The sequence below is a fragment of the Cygnus atratus genome, chromosome 6 (assembly GCF_013377495.2).
Source record: "Cygnus atratus isolate AKBS03 ecotype Queensland, Australia chromosome 6, CAtr_DNAZoo_HiC_assembly, whole genome shotgun sequence".
Taxonomy (NCBI): Eukaryota; Metazoa; Chordata; class Aves; order Anseriformes; family Anatidae; genus Cygnus; species Cygnus atratus.
This window is the reverse complement of record NC_066367.1, coordinates 19,689,911-19,712,171: the sequence shown is the minus strand read 5'-3', so window position 1 is coordinate 19,712,171 and position 22,261 is coordinate 19,689,911. Positions and strand designations below refer to the sequence as shown.

General features: G+C 36.3%; 1 protein-coding gene across 1 annotated transcript in view; it reads left to right on the top strand.

Annotated features, from left to right (window-relative positions):
• The window catches only part of MYO3B (myosin IIIB), a 192,291-nt gene that overhangs the window by 57,453 nt on the left and 112,577 nt on the right, over window positions 1–22,261 (top strand). The window contains exons 9-10 of the mRNA XM_050711421.1: window positions 8,075–8,140; window positions 20,261–20,416. Coding sequence (XP_050567378.1) covers window positions 8,075–8,140; window positions 20,261–20,416 — 222 coding nt within the window. The remainder of the gene's footprint in view (window positions 1–8,074; window positions 8,141–20,260; window positions 20,417–22,261) is intronic.

The window sequence follows — 22,261 nt, the reverse complement described above, 5'->3', positions numbered from 1 at the left end:
TTGTTTTGTTTTGCTTTTTGTTTTTGAGAGAGAGAGAGAGACTACTCTTTCTTTGCCTTTGGTGATCTTGGTTTGCTTGTCACCTGTGTTTATTAGTTTTCACTTCAGTTGTAATCTACCGGGATTCCTGAGTCATACAATGTTTTATAAGGGAGACCAAAATTCAAATGTTTTGAAAGCGAGCTTATTGGAAGGAATAGGACAGGAAACAAATTCCAATCCACATACAGTCCTTATGCTCAGGAGGCGTGTTATCTGGTAAGAGAATTTCGTTAAAAAAATAAAAAAGGTATTCTCACAGGTCTTGTACAATTCTTCATGCTTCAGTACTTAGTGAATTTCTTACAAGGGGCATGATAAAGATTCTAATGGTTCATTGGAAATGTGCCACCATTAACTAATGTATTCCTTCTATAAGTATTCATTTCTGAACCAGACTGGTATGGGTATCAGAATAATATCAGTTCTTAAAATGCTATGAGCCAGACTAAACTGAAAGCAATGAGTAAGGTGTGAGTCATAAAAAGTATGAATAAAGAGCAATCCTTGTTTCCTGTTGAAAATACAGAGTGTAGGTGCTTGTTCTCATCAACCATAATGATTGAATATCGTGTTCAGTACTAGCCATATCAAGCATATAGTAATAAACTTCTTTTATGAGGTTATTGTTGCGTTTGTTCGTATTTCCATAGAGCCTCAACTAAGAAAAGGTTCATCTCTCTCTCAGAAATGGAAGGATAAGAAAGTGTCTTCCTCTTTGAAAATAAAAGCCAAATTAGTCGATAAAGAAATTAAAGAAGTACAAGTAGCAAAAAGTTTTGCTCAGTATATCATAGAAGTTTACTGGCAGAGGTGGTTGGAACAGAAAATTTTATATTCTGATTCCTCGTTCAGTACCTGAATGAAGCTGCCTTCTTGGGATGAAAATTAATCTTATGGTTAGTATTTTTTGGCCCCTGGAATGACAGAGTGAAATTACCCTCGGTGAGGATGATGTTGCTTCTCTGTTGTAACAGTATCCCAATTTCTTCTGACCGTTTCTTGCTTTTTCCACTTGCATTTTCCTGTTAACTGTATCTCAGTCATCTCTTATTAACTGCTTGTCTGAAATTATCAAAGACCTTTTATTTATGTTAGTCATATAAGTTCCTTTTCCTCCACTTAAATAAACAATTTGCAGCATCTCAGCCTTCCTCTTGTTGAGCCAAATTTTAGCTTTCCGAGAGTGGACCTGCTCCACTGGGCAGAGACCTCAGGCTGGTGGCCTACTCAGGCCTCATCAGCTAGCTGCCGTACAATGGGGATTTGAAACGTGTACAGTTGAGGACTTGCCCTTAGAAATTTACCTATGCAATTTTCACTTTAAGATGCTTCATTTTCTAAGACAACTCTACAAATATGCAGTGTAATTGCAGTATCCTACTGTTCCAACTACAGAATTTTAGTGTCTAGACAACACGATACGCGTTTCAGCCAGGCACAGAAATATTACTGTCCCATCTTTATTTCTTTCACAACTGTCAGTTCTCTTGCTTTGCAAATTGACAGAGGCATGGTTTTAATAGAAAAGCAAAATACTGTATTGCAGTTAAGATGTGAACTGATTATAAATAAAAATCTCTATTGTTACTTCCTCAGTTTCAATTGCTGTTAATTTGCTTGTGCCTCTTTAGCTCTCTGAAACTTCTGTGAATAAATGAGATGACAAAGCATAATTATAATTCAATTATGCTGTCTGTTTTAAAGCTTGACCACTGGAATGCAAAACTGTGTGAGTTCACCTCCATCAAAAAATATTTCTGAAATAAAATACTTGTTTCTGTCTCAGTGAAACCAGAAACTGAAACTGGAAACTGAAGAGTAAATGACAGGAATAAATGATGCCTTGTCAAGTCCTGAAAAAGGCTAATGAAACCTTGCAGCTGCCAAATCTGACTGAAACCAGTGACCTGTGAATTGCAATGTTCAAGGGAAAAAGTCAAAGATAATCCAGATGTTCCCAAGCAGAACACTTCACAATACTTTTTCATCCATTTTCTTTGTCTGTATAAAGTTTAAAAAAGGAAAAAAAGAGAGATTTTTTAATGCATTTTCTGAAGGTGGTTATTTGACATTCAAAATCATTTAATGTGCTTAGCACATTATTTATTTCCATACTCATTACTTTAAAGGTGACTTTTATATTTACCATTTTGAACACAGGATTGTTCGTGTGAAGAAGGTTTCTTAGGACATTTCTTTTGACAGCCTCTTTATATTCTTCCTAAAGTGCTTTTCTTTCGGCAATGCATAAAATGAATCTTGAAAATCAAAAGGAGGTTTGTGCATAATTCTGGAACTGGCTATCTTTTACCATTTATTTTTGCTCATTATTATGCTGGCTGATGAAATACTCTAAGCTGGAGACCTGTGAATAAATCTTCATTTAAATGTGTTTTAAAGAGGTAGTTGATATTTTGTTCACTTATGGTTTTATATTTGTTTTACAGCCAGACCTGTAGTTCATTGTTAATCCACTAGTTTGCTTACTTAGCAGCATCAGAATAAATAGTCATGTAAAATCACAACCAAAAGAGGGCAAGTGTGGATTTATACATCACGAAATGCAGAGCCATCATTCTTTTCTAAGAAAGAATGTAAGCAGGTGTTCAATTTAGATTTTACTGGATCAGGACCCTTTATTAAAAAAAAAAAGTTTTAAAAGTGGATTGTTAACTTAGACCCTTTCTAGTAATTAGGATCCTACAGTCTCTTATCTGTATTTGTCAATTTAACATTCAACTCAATATATATTTGTTTTACAGACTTTAACACTATTTATAGCCTATGGAACAAACAGAACATCCATTCCAGTGAAGGGGGAAATATCAGATAACTATGTAAATAAAAGACAGCAAAATACTTGGGCAAGGAGAACTTTTTTTTTCTTTCAGCAATGAGGCAGGAGTGTATTCTGCTCTCTCTTAACTGTTTCCTGGGTAGATTTTGATTACGTTACCATAGTAGGTTTTGACCTTGGTTTAAAGCAGCATATCCTTGCTCTCCTTGTTAGAATTAAGGCACTTCCACATTATTTCAATAGATACACCTTTAATATTCTAGCAGATAAGAATTGAAGTTGTGCTTTAACAGTTTAGAATGAGATATTTACATAAGTAGAACAGTCCTTTCAGGGAAAATGGAAGTAGAGTGGAAAAGGAAAAACTGTTCCGAAGTAGAAGTGAATCATTTCCAAGTGACAAGGCGGCTGGAGAGTGAATTTGGCAGGAGCATACCTTTCCTCTGTTCCCCTCCCCACCCCACCCCCTTTTGAAGAAGTAATTTCAAAGGCCTGCCTCCAAATACATGGAGGATTTTGTGCTGATTCTCCACTCCTGCTTGGAAACTCTGCAGTTTCTATCTTAGCCTTACAGAGCTGAAGGCAGTACCCTGCTTTCTACTGAGTGACCTTTGGTGAAATATAATACTGAAAGTAAATCAAACTTTAGTAGCCTTTACTAGGAGGCAGATGAATGGGGGAGTGTTTAGGATGTGAATTATTCAGTTAGATCAATGGAAACCTCTTACCGATTTGAATGGGCTGCAAACCAGGAAATCCTCTGAATCTTGTTGAGAATCCTTTTGTTATTTTCAGTGAGTTACCCAATGTGGGGATGCTTTGCAGAACAGGATTTAAAATTTGAGAATTTGAGAATTGGTCAGGTACTAATTAATGTCAAGCGTTCACTTACTTAAATACAAACCATTTGTTTTATGTAACCTTTTGTAAGGAAATCTCATTATATACATGGTTAACTTTCTGCTTTTTCTGTCTTTTTCACTTAGCTTTTGGAAACAGGCACAAATGGTTTAATTTCATGTAAAATCTGTCTACCTGTAAACCTAGGCAACTGTCAACAGAACTATTGTCTCTGGTTTAGTATGCTTAAAAAATAAGTAAATTGCAACATGCATGTATGGGGCTGTGACTGCCAGAGTGTGTTCATGGTGACAGGTGTTGGAGGTTCGTCTGCTAATTTCTTATTAGAAACAGTGTGGTAGGTTGATGATACAATCTGGTCGTTGGAGGCCCTATCTTGGTTTTGGCTTATGTGGCTAAGTTTACTGACGTAATTTAAAAAAATAGTAAATGTGTTTTCAATTTTATTTATTTTTTCATAGATGTATGTTAAGATGAAAATATTTATTTTCCTTTTCCCAATAAAAATCTATTATCTGTGTTCTGTAATTAGGCTCACATCTTACTGTAAAGGATGAATGGTGTTCACTGAACTGCATCATTGGCCTTATTGTGGTAAAATGACTGATTTTGTTTCACCAGCTGTGAGTTTGGAGGCAGGCTGAATGACGGGGAACACATAAAGCTCAACATACTAAACTATTTCTAGCACATAACTGTACATGTATCATTGAGAATTCAGCAGCAGTTCTTGTTTGATAGGCTTGCTAATGTCATGTTCTAAGGAACACTGCTTCTGCATGAGGGCTCTTATACAGGCTGAATCCTGCAGTCCTTACTGAAGCAAAGCTCCCGTTGAAACACAGGATCACTATGACCATGGAAGACACTGAATATGAGAGTATGTGACCAGCTCCTCACAAGAGCAATACGTCTGCCTAAGGAAATAGAGCATGTAGTTCTATGACTAATTATGAATTATAGAAAGAAAGGATAAAAGACACAATGTTGGGAAATAAATGGTTGATTACTCATCTTGCTTCTAAAGAGAACATTTTCAAAAGGCAAGCCCAATTATACTCGCTTTTTTCAATAAGATATCTACTTCTCCTAATTTCCATCTCTTATAGTAGAAAATAAGACTATATTGTCCTTCAGCTTGTTGTATATGTGGCAAAGGTGATTGAGAGGTTGCATGCAGTGTTCTGATTTTATATGAAGATGGTAAATTATGGCAGCAAGTTAACAAGAGGTATAGCTTTCAGTTTTTCTGTGAATGTGTTCTGAGTACTGTAGAAGCTGCCAGATGTTGCTGAAATTCAGTGATGTCAGCTGATGCAAGGATACAAAAGCCATAGAACTGCATGTGCTGTGTTTAATATAATCTGGAGTCGCAAATGGCCTTAGTTGGAAATTTGATAAGCCAAAGTTGTGAGGCAAGTGTTGTGTTTCTCTGTGGTTTAGCATCTGATAATGTATGAGTTGTTTTACCTTTTCTCTTTAAAGCGGTATGAATTGCAGATGTTTTAATGGATTATTAATTTCAAACTGCAAAGGACTTAATATGCTCACAAAACAAACAAAACAAATTCTTGGATAGCGAGTTGCCCTTGCATATCTGGCATCTTGTGTTAGACTAAAAGTTGGGTTTAAGTGATATCACCTCTGGAGGTGCCATGGAAGTGATGAATTTTTCTGCCATCATCACGAAGCACACTTTGTGTTGTGTTAGGTGAAGAGATGTTGGGGAAGCTTAACTGACCCTCTTATGCCCCTTCCTGGAAATTCTTTATGGGCATAATAGCAGAAGAGGGTGAGCCTATTTTGTACCTTGCATTTAGGTAATGCCTTTCACCAGAGGGCAACAATGTGCTTTACAGATGTTAAAAGAGTTAAGGTTCTGGACCCATTTAGCCCAATTTTATCGATGGGGTACTTGAAGCATCAATTTAGTGATTTAAGAACAAAGGACTACTAATTTTATGATCTTACTACAAATGAATTAAGAACAATGTATCATCTTCTATCAACAATACCAAAGTTATTGAGCTCAAGAAAACATCTATAGAATTACAGATTCCTTGGTTGTGTATGTGTGTCCACAATTCATGATTTGGCACATGGCATACTCAGCCACCTCTGAGAGAGTATTCAGTAGCTACCAGCAAGTGCTTAGTAGCTTAGTAATTCGTTGGACAAAGCATGTTCTGTGTGGTTAAAACATGACTTACTTCATTAATCATTAACCTGCCAATGACTGAATGTATTTCCGAATGACGTCTGTTCTGCTCATCTGTTCTTCTATGATGAAATCACACCTGTTTCCATCACACCACCTGCAACTAATGTAAGTACCCATGTGTCTTTTTTTCCTTCTTGAAGAAGTTCCTTGTAAGATTAATAGTGCCTCCAAACAGTATGCTTTTTGTAAGCACCATCATTACCACCATGGAAGGTCTTTAAGAACAGTCTGAAGAGGAAAGACGAAACTACATATTTCATGAACAGTACCTGAGCTTTTGTAAAAATGAATTATTTTGCAGTGAAATTCAAAATGTTGGCATCATTCTAAAAAGAAATGCAGTATACTTCTATGCAGTACAATAAAAAAGTTGCTCTTACCAGAACTCAAATTGTCAGATAGAGTGCTATTCCTGCAAAATAAAGACTAATAACATAGCTGGCGCTATCCCCAGCTGCGAGTCTATTAAAGCTCTTTCCAGAGGTTATGCATGTAGGTTGTGTGGACTGATAACCGCTTTCATTATAGAGAAAGAGGTTTTTAAAGATTACCTTTCTTCGATACAAGGTTTTTATCTTGGAGTATCTCTTGAAATCCTTTGCTGTTTTTGCTTTTTTATGTTCATACGCGGCCATGCATTCTGTGATGTGTATGAATATATGAACCTGGTAAATGGAAGAGAGCAGTGAAACATTATTGTAATTGAAAATAACCAATCATATCTTTTTTTCTAATAATAAATCTGATAAGTGATGCACATCTCAAGCATTCTGGATTTCTTCACTTCAAGAAGAAAATTGTGTTCCCTGAGTCTTCTATAAGAAAAGAGAAGAGTAATAACATATTCATCCTGGAAAACATGACAGCCTGCAGTGAAATTAGATGACTGCATTTGTTTTGAGTAGATACAGATGAACAAAAATGATCCATCTACAACAAAGCCGCGTGGTCTTTTCCTTTTTTCTTTTTCTTTTAGTGTTTTGTTTGAGAGTAATTGTTAAATGGAACTACTCTGAATCAATGTGTGAAAAATTCAAGACCGCTATGCAGATCAACTCTAATTTATGTTGTATTTATGTTTTTTGCCTTTTTGTTCTGTGAGATGTTTCCAAACAGTGTGTTGCTGTCATATGTGGCCCTGGTATAAATGAAGCAATTCATTATATAACCCAGACTATTAGTGAATGTTTCTGTTGTCGAATAAGTTACGTGATTTTTTTTTTTTGCCAATTCAGTGGTATGTGATCCTTTGTATTGAGCCGCCAAATGCAGCAAAGGACAAATCATTAAGGTTTTATAAAATAAAAGTTTAATCTTAAGAAGTTAAATGGACTTCAATACTTAATAAATCTTAATCTGCTGAAAAAAAACTTTGGAAGGTAATAGTACAATATGCAGTTTATGAATACTTCTTGTTGTAGGTTGGCCCACTGAAATTTGGTCCACTTAACTTGATCTATAAGCCTTTCTCTGTATGTTTATGTAATTTAACTGTAATGGTCAGAAAGGAAAATAATAATACATCAAGTAACATGGAACCCATCAGAGTTTAAGATAATTCCTGTGGAAGAGAGTATGTAATATAAAAATACTGTCTGCTAAATGTCATTTTAAATAATGACATCTATTTTTAATAGAGTTTACAGCATGGAGACTTTATCTCCTGAGTCATCCAAACTGAATACCAGTTGAAATCTGGACTGAAAATCCTACAGTTTGTTGACAACTTGGTGGTTCTTATTTTGATGATATCCATACTTAAAAAGTCATGGTTAGAGTCAGTGATCTGGGGTAAAGGGCTAAAAGGCTGTGATGGCTAGGTTAATCTTCCAGTCTCAGTTGATCTTTTCTGAGTCAGTGTGAATTAAAAGGGAAATGCTGGGAAGCACACTGTGAGCATTACAGACTGCCAACTTCAAAGGTATTGACATAAAAGGAGAAGGACATGAAAAGAGGAAAACTGTCAATGAAAAAGCAGCAGCAAGAAAAAACCAACAGGCCTCTGAAGGACATGTAGACCACTTGGGCATTACTTTCTCCACCATCATTTTATTCCTAGTAGAACCAGTATCATCTCTGATGACTATTTGTGAGAAAATTCTGGTAAACACTACCATTTTAACCCCCAAAACTTTATTTTATTTTTTTTTCAGAAATCCTCCTCCTACTTTGCTACATCCTGAAAAATGGTGCAGAGGATTCAATCATTTCATTTCACAGTGAGTTTTATTTTCTTTTAAAACTAGTTTATTCAGCAATGCCTATGTGTGTCTAAATCTGAAAGCAGAATTTATTTTATGGAGTTGTTACTTTTGCCGTTTTTTAACTCGTTTTCTTTTCATAGATTCTAAACTGTTCTTCAGTTTTTGAGAGCTATAGAACACAGTTTGATCTTCTCATGTAATTTGTTTCACAGCTTCTCTTAACTCTGTAGTTGATTCGCTTCTTGACTTTTTGTTAAACCTGGGGCATGTTTATAATATACCTGATTGCCTTGATCGTTTTGTAGTGGACTTCTGTGTCAAAGAGAAAATGGATTAGTGAAAATGACTGCTGGTCAATTTAAAATAAGAATATAAAGACCAGATGGACAATAGTTTTCTTTTTCCACCTTACAAATATTCAGCAGGTTGTATACTCAATATGTAAATGAACATGAGTTGTACCAAAAGTGTAACATGTCACCTGAATGCTACATTGAACTAAAATATGCTCTTGTTTTGCCTTTTTCTTTTTACAATGAAACTAAGAAATTGTACTTTACTAGCTGTTAGCATTATATTCATAAATCTTAGAGCAACTTCTACAAGCGATTTTGGCGGTTTGTTTGTGACCGAATTTCATTGTGACCGAATACAGCTTAAACTGTGTAACATGAGGGATAATATTATCAAACTCTGGGAAGTTCACACTGTTCAGATAACCAAATACTTTGAACACTGCTGGCCAATATTGACTTTTTAAGATAGGTTTGGAAATCTCTACGTTTCCACATTTAATCTGTCCTATCTCAATGCACATATAGTTTCTTGTGGAGGATTACAATATCCATACCTGGTAAGTTTTTCAGTCAGTTGTGCAGTAGTGTCTTCCCATTTTAGAAGAAGTTAAAATAGAAAGATTAATGTGAATAAAAATTAAAAAAAAATATTCTTATTTACTATGCTGATCTTTAAATCAGGCAGCAAGGTGGGGCAAACTTTAATAGCATATAGTGGAAGGCCATTACTGTCATTGCTGCAGTGTGACTCAGGATCTCTTAAAGAGCAGGTAGTAGAAGTACATCCTTTTAAAGCAGGTTGACCTGAGTTCTGTTTCTCCATAATGCCTGTCCTTTTCTACTCAGCAGTGAACATTGTAATCTGTGGCGGAATCAGTGGTTAACTACAGAAGTCACTGCATGGTGGATGAATTCCCTTCTATTATAGAGAAACATTCTTTTTACAGTACATATGGACAGTACCCGGTATTTTGGGGAACTCTAGTGCAAGGAGGTTATGTTCCATTTGTGCTTTAGAGAGTCAGTGCGCCAGGTAAGTACGAAGATTACATTCCTTTCTCGGAAACATTGTGCCTCTGCACCAGAATCCATTTGTTTCTTTCTTAGGGTCTTCCTTTTTAGAAGTCTCTGCTGAGCTTGAGAACAATACAAAAAATGAAGTTTGTCATTTGTTTAGTCCTTTAGTTCAGCATGCATTGTTCTTATCAGAAATCAGACTTTAGTGCTTCATAACTATACTTGTTTTAATCTTGTCCTTTGGGTTTTTGATATCTTCAAATTGTATATTTTTAATCAGATTGATTTTTAATTACTTTGCTTAATTACTTCCTCTCACCAGCAACATCTGCGGGTTTGCAGATCTTGTTTTTAATTTTTACAGTAGTGCACACAACGAAGTAAGGAAGCATACTTGCAGGCAATCTGTTAACGTGAAGAAATGCAACAATTGTAATAAATTTACTGTTCTTACAGAGACCTGTAAGAGAACGCTGAAAGGGAATTCTCCATGACATTGCTTCATTCTTGTGCATGTCTTATTAAGGTTGCTATGAAGCAGAGGTTACAAAATATCATTATGAGGGCTTGGATTTACACTAGTGGATTTTCTAGAAAAAAACAAAACAAAACAAAAACAAAAAAAAAAACACACATTGAATCATACAACTGCAAACCTTTTAGCCATTACTGATAATTGGCTCATTTATGTGCATTAGTTTTGTATTTGATGATGCCTGCCTTTGTGACAGCTTAGTTATGATAAATTAAAAGCAGCAATCGTATAAATTCCATACTGCCTTTTATCCATATGTTAAGACCTAGCTTGATGTTTCTGTCTCCCTTGTGATGAGTGGTTAGCTTTAAAATAATTTTATTATCTATCTCCTTCCTGATGGCTAACATCATTTGCATAACAAGCTTATCTGGTTCAAGCTGTGGGCCAGACCTGTGTACTGGAAAAATACAGGCGTTCATCTGTAGCTAAGCGCACTTCTGACTTCAGTTCTGTTGACACAATAATTTCATCTATGTCAAAATTGCCAAACCTGGTCATTGTAGCCTTTTCCCCCCATCGTAATGCCTTGAAATGCCAGAATGCTTTTCACTGTTTCGAGACACATTTTTGTTATAAATGTTCTCTCATGTTATAGTGATTTGCAACATGCCTGAGCTGGAAGTTTCAATATATTTTTGTGGGTAGCTCTTTAAATTGTTAAAATAATATATTATTTTTTTCAAAAGTAAAGTCTGTATTTTGTGCTTGAACTCTACTGCTCCAAGACAGACAATATTGCAGCAGCATGTTTGTGTCAGATACGTATTTACAAAGTCTGAATGGAGAACAGGCCAAGGTGGTTCATAGCTTGGTGAATTTATTTTTCTATTTCCAGTATTTTTGACCTTGACTTGAGATAAAGACTGTAATATCCTCAAGGGGTTTTCACAATGATACAGCTAATCAAGATAGATATTTTGTTTTAAAAAATCAAGAAGATACAACTTCAGCCAAGTGATCTTTGGCAGCAGTCTAATTTTATATTCGGTATCTACTGAGATACATGCAGCACATAATTACTTTTAAATGGGTCAGTAAAGTTTTTAGGTATGCCTCTTTATCTGTGCTACTGTAGTTGTCCACGAAGAGCTTGGCTGCTCCGCTCATAATGTGAGAAAGAATTAATTATCTGTTTATTTTTAACTACATATCAATAGGGATTATCATTCCTATAAGGCCATGTAAACAACTGCATCAGTTGTTGGAGGATTGGCTCCTAAAAATGATAGACTTATACCTGTGTTCATTTCTATGTTCAAATAAATACCAGTTTTGACGAGTTCACTGTTTGCCTATGTTTGTGAAGCTAATTTTTTGATTGCTACAGCACAGATGTTATTGCTCTCTCAAGATAAAAATTTGTCTAACACATTTTAGACATAGAGTGCTTCAGAATTCATTCATAAAACAATGTAGACTGTATGTTAAAATTAAACAAACAACACATACAGTAAAATTAGCTTGTATGCCGCAAATAATTTTCTTGGCAGTTTAAGTCTTGACCGATCTCTAGGGATAGATCTCTTGGAGCAGAAGGACACGATAACCTTTATTTACATTACATCACCAAATGGTAATCTTAATTAAAATGAGCAATGGTATCTCCAGGGACAGACATTCTGCTTTTAAATTTATTTAACCAATGAGTAGCTATTATGGTTCTTTAAATTAATTAGTCTTTCATGAACTGGAGGAACGTAAAGAATTAAGAAATTTAGGTAGTAAAGTCAAAATATGAACTTCCAGAATTTATGGTCACATTTGTCATCAGAACATAACATTTACTTCAGCAATGACATTGCAAATACAATACCAATTTAATTTTCAGTCTCAATAAACTTTTTTTTTTTCACTCATTATTAAACAGCCTCACAAACTGAATTTCATATTGTTGAGACTACATCAGAGTAATTCAATTAATAGATCATACAGATTATACAGGTTGTATAACTTCTCTGAATGCATATCACCTTTTTTTTCACAATCCAAACAGTTGTTTAACGACATTCTGTTCATATTACTTAAAGACCATTTCACTGTTTCTGTCACTGAGTACACGATATGCAGTTGACATAACTCACTGATTTCATAGTGTCTAGAAAAACTAAGGGGTTTGTAAATGACAGAAAGATGCAGATTGTGATGTGCAAGGTTACCAGGAAATCTGTAACTTTTTCCATTTTATTCGTAGCTGTAGAGTTTGAGAATCCATCAAGAGATGAATTTGAAATGCTAAATTGTAATACCTGACAAAAGACCTCCAACACTTTTGAGTATTGCGCGAGACATTTTTATACAGATGAATGGGCATATATGATAGATATAATTATCTCTAGCTTTCTAATGAGCAGTTTTAGTAAAAAGTTGCAATTTTGCATAGAGGTGAGAAACTCCCATGGAAGTTTGAAGCACTGACCCTGTAATATATCATGCTAAATTATAGAAATGTCATAGTATCAGGATGTTTCACTCAGTAAAGTAGCCTGTTGAGTTCCTTACCATTAGAGATAAGTAGTCATTCTTCTCTTTGGTTTGTGGGTTCATTGGTTTGCTATTCCCAATCGTAAACACCAACAGTTTACTTCCTAAGGATATTGTAGTAAGAAAGATAAGTATCTATGCTGAAGTGGCAAGTCTAGTTGGGGAACATTAGCGATTTTAGGAATAGTATGCTGCATTTAAGATTATAGTATAAAAGACAACATGTGAAGTAGTTGCCTGAGAGGCAGTTTTCTTACTCTGTTCTTTGAGCTCATGTTGTCATTGAGTGCCAGAATCCCACTTGTGTTTTATAAATTAGTGGCATCTCAGAGAATCTGCATTTAGTCTAATCCATCAGCCTTTTGTCTTGTATTTCTGTAAGGACTGTGCTCACATCCGGTACATTCTTGCCACAATCTCTAAGCTTCTGTCCACTTTTTGGTAGAAGCTGGATTTCCAGCCACTCTTGTGTTGCCATTGGTCTATGATCCTGGAAAAAACAATGTTGTCCTTTCTTTTTGCCTCTGACTGATACTTTCTACCATACTCCTTTCTGAAGTTGCCTGTTAGCCCGTATTTAAACCTGAACTGTTCCAGTTTTACTTCTTGACAGATTCTAGTGAGGAAGAGAAGTGGAATATGTCTGTGCTGAATTTGTAGTAGTTTGTTTTAGGGGAGGACTCAAGACCTCTTCCAGTTAAATTATTCTAGTTGTCAAAGAAAGGGTTTAACATATGTTCTAGGTGATCCAGTTTTGTTTGCAATGCATTTGTGATGATATGAAAGGCAGAAGTATGGAAGTATAAGCAGTAAAAATTTGACTCAGGAAAGAAAAAGCACAATTTCTGACTGACAAGAGTACCTTTGCATTGGACTGATTAAGCATCAGTAGCGTAATAATGCCTCCTTCCTGTCAGCCAGACTTGCAGCATGAAGACGTGAGTTTAATCCCAGGTTTCACAACTGGAGAAAAAGTTGTCTTGCTCAAAGTCACCCAATAATCAACATCAGACCTGGGAATGGAGCAGTCCAACATACTGCTAGGTAGATTAAGGCAGGCTCCAGGGAGCACAGGTGTGTTCTCTTGTGGGCCGTGGCATACAGGACAGATCAGGCACACAGTGATGGGAAGAAAGTTGCTGTTGCCTGTGGACTTTCAGCTAGTAGAACTAACCTGGTCTCATCTGCCCAGGTGTTTGTTAGCTTGTATGGAGATGTCAGTGTGACTGTATTTGGAGTTTCACAGTGGTGGGCATTAAACAGTCTGTTTAATGGTGTGTGAGAGACTTTTCCCAACCACTCTGTCATTGGCATAGTGGATCTACAATTGCCCTTTTAGCGTCTCTCCTTTTTTACTAGGAAAGAGTGCACTAAACACTAAAGGAAGGAAAAGATCTCTCTGTTCTTTTCTTCCTTCCAGCTATGACATAAAATGTAGAAGAAATATGCTGTCAGCATCTGAGTATGCTTTCCATATCTCCTACCTTTTCTGTGCTTCAGCTGCCTCAAATCAACTTCACGCTGTCACTACAAAGGGTTATAAGACCTAAGGGAGAATGCTTGATACAACTGCAAAGCATATTGTTTATAATAAAAAGCTTCAATTATAAAAGGTTCTAAAAGCTTTTTGTGCTCTCAGGTCTGCAAGTACAGGCCAAAGAAATAGAGCAGACCCATTCCAGGTAAAAGGATAGGAAAAAAAGTGATTTCACTGTACAATATGGATTTACATGTATGAAATGCATTTGATTAGTTTTGAGATGCTTGCTAGAATTAGTGGCGGAATTTCTGGTGTCTTTGGTGAAATTCTAAGGGTTTCAACAAGAGCAAAGTCTGACCAAGAGCTGAGGGGGGCCACTCCACAATTTCCCTTGTTTGTTCTCTAAGCCACCTATATGAGCTAGAGCAAACTACCATGTCTACACAACCCAAAGGAGGGTGGGAAACCTGTTGTAATATTTGAACCTGTAGAAAAGGGAAAGCTATTTGCTACACTTCATTTTACAATTTCAGTGAATGAACATTTCTTAGGTTTCAAGTGTATCTTCTCAATTACACTATGTGGTGTCTAATGTTAAAAGTGAAACATAAAGAAGATTTATTTAGAAAACAAATGCTGGTGACATTTCAGTATGAGAGTATTTCTCTCATTGTTAGGTAAGGTTAGTTATTTATGGCATTTGCTACCAAAAGGCAGATCAATAAAGATATAAATGTGTTCTGAGCATCAGAATTTATATTATGCATGTGATAATTGACTACTTTGTCATAAATTCAGTCTTTCATTCCGATATCTGATTGTAGCAGAAGGAACAGTAAAATACTTGTTATTTATCATGGTATGCTGGTTCAAGACAGGAGACCTATTTAACCTATCTTCAGTGGCAGCATTCCCTTTTTCCAAAGGGGCAGCTATATATAGTTCTGAAGATAAGGTTATTTGTATCCTGTATGTCCCATTGAATTGGGACTGAAAACAGAAATGCAGTTGGCAGAACTGTCGCAGCTTTTTACTTCATTTTTGCAAATGAGTGACCTGCAGCAGTGGGGGAGGGTCAGGCCTGGGGTTGGGAAGCAGGGAGGCTTTGGGGAAGCAGGCAGGTCCCTGCAGCATTACAAATGTCATTCATGAGATGACTTTTCTCCTCCACCTCTCTCCTGTATGTGTCTGATCAGCGTCTGCCACAGCTACATGTAGCACAGAAGTAGGAGGAACCATCAGAGTGCTGGATAGGAATGGGGTAGTTTAGCCAGCTAAAAGCAATCTCAGAGATTTTTTTTTTCTTGATCTTTACTGTTCCCTTAAAAGCGTTGACTTTTGTTCAGGGTATTACTGGTTTGATCAGAAAAGTTCTTATGAGTGCAATAAAGATTAAAAAAAAAAAAAGATGCTGAGGTTTTGGTTTCTTTTTCCTAGAAAGGATTAAGCATGTCAAAAGAGACTAGTTTGGGGTATAATGCACCATCATATCGATGAATGGATGCTACAGTTTTCCTAAATGCTCATCCTTATGAAACTAAATAATTTAGGGCATTAGAGTTCATGACAAATACAAAATCTGATAAATAGTACTGGGGAATGGTGTTTGTCAGGTACACGGGTAAGAACATGCTTCATGAGAGCAACGTGCCATTGGTTAACATCCCCATAACTGGGGGCAGAGGTCCTAAGGTGCTAGGCATCATTGTTCAGATATAAAGTGTTTATGTCTATTGATTTTCTCTAGAGGAAGACTACATACAACAGGTAGCAAAACCAAGCATATTAATAAAGCTCAAGGAATAATAACATGACCTATGCAAATGGGGAGATCATCTAACCATTTGTTGAACAGAGTGGGGAGTTTCTCTTGTCCAGAGGCTGTGGATTCCTCAAGTCTAATATAGAATCTGATACACAGTCATAATTTTTTCCAAATAATGACCTGTTCACCGTCTGTGCACATAGATGATAAACAGTGACTAGATGCCTGGTTGGTTCTTTGGTTTATGAGACAAAACAAGTTCCAATCTCCTGCTAGCAACTGAGAAATCATCCGAAAATGCAACATTTTTAAAAATTAAAAATTAAAGAAAAAATGTACTAGAGAGAAATTATAATTTAACTAATCTGTAAGAGTTGTAGCTGCTTGCTTTATTTTTAAAGAAAGTATTTATGGTGAAAGAAATCATTATTTAATGAAGAAGTATTTCTGGAAAAAAAAAAAGAAAATGCTGCTGCTCTGGTTAGTTTTGCCTGCAATATTGAAGGACATTAGTAACTGTTTTCTGTTTCTGAACACACAGGAGATTTAGACCACCACTGCAGTTCTTAAGAAATCTATTTCTTTCCATTTATTCATTACTAAATATTAGCTCATGAATGCTGATAAAATAGCTCCCCTTTTCAGTCATCTGATCTGCCACTTGCAAAATGGCAGTTTACATTGGTGAGATACAGCAGTTCCAACAATGTTATCATCCAAGTGCAAGCAGCCAGTGAATTTTTACAGGCTGCCTCAGACGGGCCTGTGTGTACAGGAGGCTGCTCTTATCCTTTGCTAATAAATGCTTCATCTTTGCCTGCAACTGTGGCAGAATGGAAGTGGTGCTTAGGAGCCTGGCTGTGAGATTGCAGCAAATGGCTGCAACCTATGTTTAATGTAGTGACACTAATGAATTCTGAGAATTAATTTTCAGCTAAGAAAGCATGATGGAAGATAGTAGAATTTCAAATTAGGTAATGGACTGACTTTCATCAAGGCCAACATGTACAGTGTTTGTTTCTTTTCCAATCTCTGCATACTTATTCTTAGAGTTATTTTAGATCCAAAAAATTGCAGACCAAGTATGATCATATTTTCATTGTACCTTATGAGAAACTCATCTTGTAGTAAATTTTCTAGTCACTTTGCTGTGCGGGAGGCAGTCTCACCACTTAAGTTTTTTTTTTATGTATAATTTCCATGGGTCAAACAAATTGGATTAAATTGCAGGTGCACCACATTTGTTAGTTTGGTATGTAATTGTGTGGTTGATGTTTGACAGTGCCTAAGCTAACTGTCCAAATTGGTCTTAAATGAATGCTCAGATGAGCATCTGAAGATACTTTGGTTTTCTCCTTTCCTCAGAAGCAAATCCTACAGTGACATGATTTCTTAATATTTACTTGCACATGCACAATGCTCACTTTGATTTCTGTTGGCCACACTGAATAGGAATACTTTCTAGTGAGTGACCTTATAAACTGTACTCTTCCTCTTAAATGTTAATGTCATGAGATTTCAAAGGTATATATTACTTCTTGATTTCTTTTTTCTGTGCTTGATGTGGACTATATTTCCTGATTGAATGTACTGATCAGTTATGGCAACTGTGGATGCAGGCACAGTAGAAAGCACTGTAATGCTCACCTCCCTGCAGGCCCTAACATTGTAAATGCATCGATGTTTTCTATAGTGTCAACACTGCTTCCAGTGTAGATACCTTACTCAACTTCTGCAGTGATACTGGCAGCCTGACACCTTTTTCACTAGCACATAAGTGGTGGCCCACGACTTGTTAGCTGTTAGTTACTAGTTCTTTGCTTTGTTGTGACATCTTGCTGTCCATCTGAGAGTATATTCAGTAAGCTGTCTGAGCTTGGAACGGAGACTTGGATCACAGAATTGCAATTGTGTCTTGTGTGTTACTAGCTTAGTTGTCTTATGAATTCATGAGGCTTCACTTTTGTTCCAAGTGAACAAAATCTCTGTTCTAAACGAACAGAGATTGCAAAAATATCCTACTTCACATGAAATGAAATGCTGCAATATAGATGAAACTATAGATGAAACTGTATATACACTTAAAGAGTTGCAAAGCAGAAGAGCAGCTTGCATGCAAAGTGACTAGTCAGCAGGGGAACAGCAAGAGCATGCAGCAGAAACAAAGGTAATCCTCAGGTAGTTTTCAAGACCCTCTCTCTGACAGAACTTACCTATGCTCATTCAAACACATGCAAGACCCAAACAGCTAGTGTTTCAGGCACATAATGGAGGAGCTAAGAACTTCTTTCTCTAAAGTGTTTCCCTTCTCATCTTTTCAGACTTCCTCAGTAAATGCAGTATCCTGGACATCTGGATAATTCATGTAGGAACCATCTGTATGGGAAGAAATTCTCTTGCAACTTCTGGATCTTGTCCATAGGGTATCTTTGGGGGTGTATTGGTCCTGAGCTCAGAGCAAAATTTGTTGTAATAAATGCATACCACAGGGTAGAAGTTTTTTGTACTCTCAAGGTGTTCTATGTGGAAATCTGTAATTTCTTGAAGAGATTCCATTTAAACTCAACTTTCAACTGTCTAAAAAGTAACTGCTGCTGTATCTTCACTGTAATGCTCCAGATATATTCAAATGAAACAGGAGTATTTATATATTAATAATGTAGTATCAACGAAAAGAATTTGTAGTTACTGTTAGAATGGTAAAAATCACGAGTGCATGAGCTTTTCAGAATGACATACCCACTTCAGACACTTGTCATCAATCCATGATTTTTGTATGGTTTTGTATTTTTTTCCATTGCCTGTCTTGATTAATGGTATCTTTCTTTTCAAATGCTTTTTTCCTTTTTCTCAGGAAACACATAAATTTAACCAGGATTGGCACGGACTGTATTGTCTGTGTGGGTGTATTGACTTTTAAAGACCATGGATGACAGCAAGAAAAGTATGTGTGAGGGCTGGGGGGGACATGAACCTGTTAAAGGCTAATGATGGATCTCTCTTCATGGGAGGACAGGAGTGGTATTTATAGCCTTGCACTCAGAGGGATGGAGATAAAGCACGTTCTGTTAGTTTAGTCTTCTATTGGGAGGCTTCAGTTCTAACCAATTGCGAAACTCACCAAAACAGTTAAACTGACAGCAGATTTTACAGACTGTCTTTTCTGGACTAGATGTAGCAAGAAGAGGCTGAGAAAATGGTTTTCAGGAACCTAAAGTACTAAAGTTATGTCCAAAGACATTGCAGGATCATTTTAAGACCAGACTTTAGGCTTCAGTAAAGTATTTGAGGTGAGGCTAAACTTTATTTGTTTGCTAAAGTGCTTGATAATATTTGAAATCAGTTAATGTGTATGATATTTTATATATATATATATATATAAGTTTTGTATTGATACTGCTAGAATATCTGTTATTCTAAAAGGCATTAAAGTTTCAATGAATTTTTCGGTAAAAAGATAATTTTTGTTTGAGATATTTGGCCCTGATAAGGAAGTACTTTAGATGTGTCAGTTAATAGTAGCAAATATGAAATGTAATTGTGAAGTATATAGCATGAATATGTCTCATCAAATAACCTCATCTTGGGCTATGATTCACTGAAATATTAGTTGCTGGGAGGGAGACGTATGTTGAATTGCAGCTTTTCTCCCATGCTTGATTATTATCATTGTTTTTATTTGAGCAAAAGAAACAGAATACTGTAATGTAAAGAGGAATTAGAGGGTACCTTAAAGCAATCTGATCCTGTTAGATCATTCTGCTGTTTGAGCAGTATTATTTCAGCTTTATTGTACAGAAGAGAATTTTACTTTAATCATGGCGTCCTCAATTTTAAATTCTTATTATATAAATTAATATGAAACTTCATGCTAATCTAATAGGATGCATCTCTTTACTCATTATTTGATCACCTGTTTCTATCCCAAAGAGAACTTTGAAACTCTGGCTAGCATTTAAATCTGACTCATTCATTTCTTTTCCAGTCTGAAATAAAAGGGTTTACAGAATTTTCTATGATTCTTATGCTAACACTTACCATCGTGGTATAGAAGCTCTATCTGAAACATTCATTTTAAACACAGAACAAATCTTTATATCAAATTGTTCTGACTGGTGTTGTATCGCAAGTTTCAGTTGTGGTTTTCATTAGGCGATGTCCTGCGGTTCTTTATTATAACTGTCATTGGAGACTAGGTAGAAAATTGAAGTGCATGAAATATTGTCTATTTATCTTAGGTTATGTTTAGTATATATTAACTGTACAATACTAACAAGATGCAATGACATTTTTTTCATAGTAAGCTAGTTACCGTTTTTAAAAAAAGATTGAAATAAGGTAAAATTCATAACCTTTATACTGGTATAGTTGTAGGGTGAATTCACTTTAAGTATTTTATGTCAGATTTATTCCAATATATAGGAGAAGTCTGTTTGCATACTAAGGAACTCAAATTTGTGGAAAAGGAAACTACTATAACAACTACACAGTAAGCCAGCTCAAATCACGCTGTAATGAAATATCATCATTGCGTAAGACTGCTATTTCTCTGTCACAGGTGTCTTATCAAGGATTTTGAAAAGCGTCCTTCAGTCACCCACCTTTTGGAGCACCCGTTTATTAAACAAGTACATGGTAAAGATATGTCTCTGCAAAAACAGCTGGCTGAACTCATCCAAGAACAGCAGCGGCTAGGCTCCGTAGCCAAAACGAGGTACTGTACAACACACATGCAGCAGCTATCCTTCCTCCCACTAATCCTGGAAGCAAAATTTGAAACTTTGAATGCCCAGATATTTACTGTTTCAAATGATCATATGAATGTATTGACTAGCAATATTACTAGCAGTAATACTAGCAGGCATACTAGCTGTATGCCATGTGAATGCAAGAAACATACTTTCCCATGGATAGCTTTTAAAGCTACTTTGATCAGTCATGATACAAACTCTCCTTAGCCTTCTTTTTCCCACTGAACTCTAATTTTATATGTTTTTGCTTTTGGCTTAATCTCAGAATGCTCTGGTCTGAGGAAATACCTGTTGGCATGATGAAAGATATATTTTGGTAGCAGATCTTTAGAAATACAACAGTGAACAATGAAGTGACTGCTAGAAAAGGTTAATAATGGAACACTTTAAAGTGTGTTTTTTGATTAATGCTATTAGTAAGTAGATTATTCAGTACTTAAAATAATTGTTTTGTCTTTGGTTTAATAATAACTGCTATTTTTCATTCAGCCTAGTAATTAATTTAAATATGTGCTTAAAAAGCAATGAATGTTCATCAGCAACAGTGAGTTTTTTGTTTTTTTTGTTTTGTTTTTTTACTTTTGAGGCTTACTAAATATCTTAGTTTAGTTGCTGTCCAGAGGGTGGCAGAATTTCACTGTTTCAAAAAAGAATTAAATGCAAATGAGCACACCTTCACAAGCTCAGCAATCATTCTGTAATACGAAATTTGTCTAGCATGAGATAAGCTCTGGCCCGTTATTATAAACAAACACCTACTAATGTTGATGAAGAAAATTAAATGTCATGATTCATAAGGCATAAACATGTATATGCTTATATGCCATTAGATTCTGTAGCTTAAATGCTAGAAGCACAAACAAAAATGTACAAGTTAAAATAAAGGAATAGCTATAAGTACAGTTTCAAGGTGAAACTGACTCCTAGCTTGTTCTCCCTGCACCCCCCCACTGGAAATGCATACCAGGAACTGCTTACTGTGAGTGAGGGAGCTATGCCAGTGTTACACTACAGGTTTCTGCTGTATCCTTCCTCCTGAGTGGATCTCCCCCATGTATCTCCTCACAGATAGACTACTATAGCTGTGGGTTGGATGGCACAAAAGATATTGGAGTTTTCCCAGCTTTTGACCAAACAGAAGATACAAAGAATGGAATGATCCTTGTGCTAAGAGGAGCTCTGAAATGGATTCCTCATGGTTTTCCAACAAATCTCTTTGGTATCTGTCTCCATAATGTGGGGTGAGAAGGAATCAAGACCAAGCCAGCATTTATTTCCCCAAGTCTGTCCATAAACTAATAATGTAGCTTGCAGACCACTTGCTCTTTCACATCACTGAGTTCACCTTTCCCAGTTCTGCAATAGTTTCACTTCTACTCCTAAAGCCCTGCTCTCAGCATACTCATTGTCATTTTGCTTTTAGCCATGCCTCTGAACTAGAGGACATCTGCCAGTGCCAGTCAATGCTAAGAGAGGAGGCAAGGTTAGGCTACTGGAGAAATAGTCATCTTTTACCTTCACTTTGAAGCCAATATACTGTACAACTGCTATTAAAGAATCATAGAATCACATGTTTTAGGTTGTAAGGGACCTCTGGAGGTCATCTGGTCCAACTCCCTTGCTCAAGCAGGGACACCCAGAGCAGGCTGCTCAGCACCATGCCCGGATGGCTTTTGAATATCTCAAGGAGGGAGACTCCACAGCCTCTCTGGACAGCATGTATCAGTGCCTGGCCATCCTCACAGTAAAGAACTGTTTCCTGGAGTTCAGATGGGTCCTCCTGTTTTTCAGTTTGTGCCCGTTGCCTC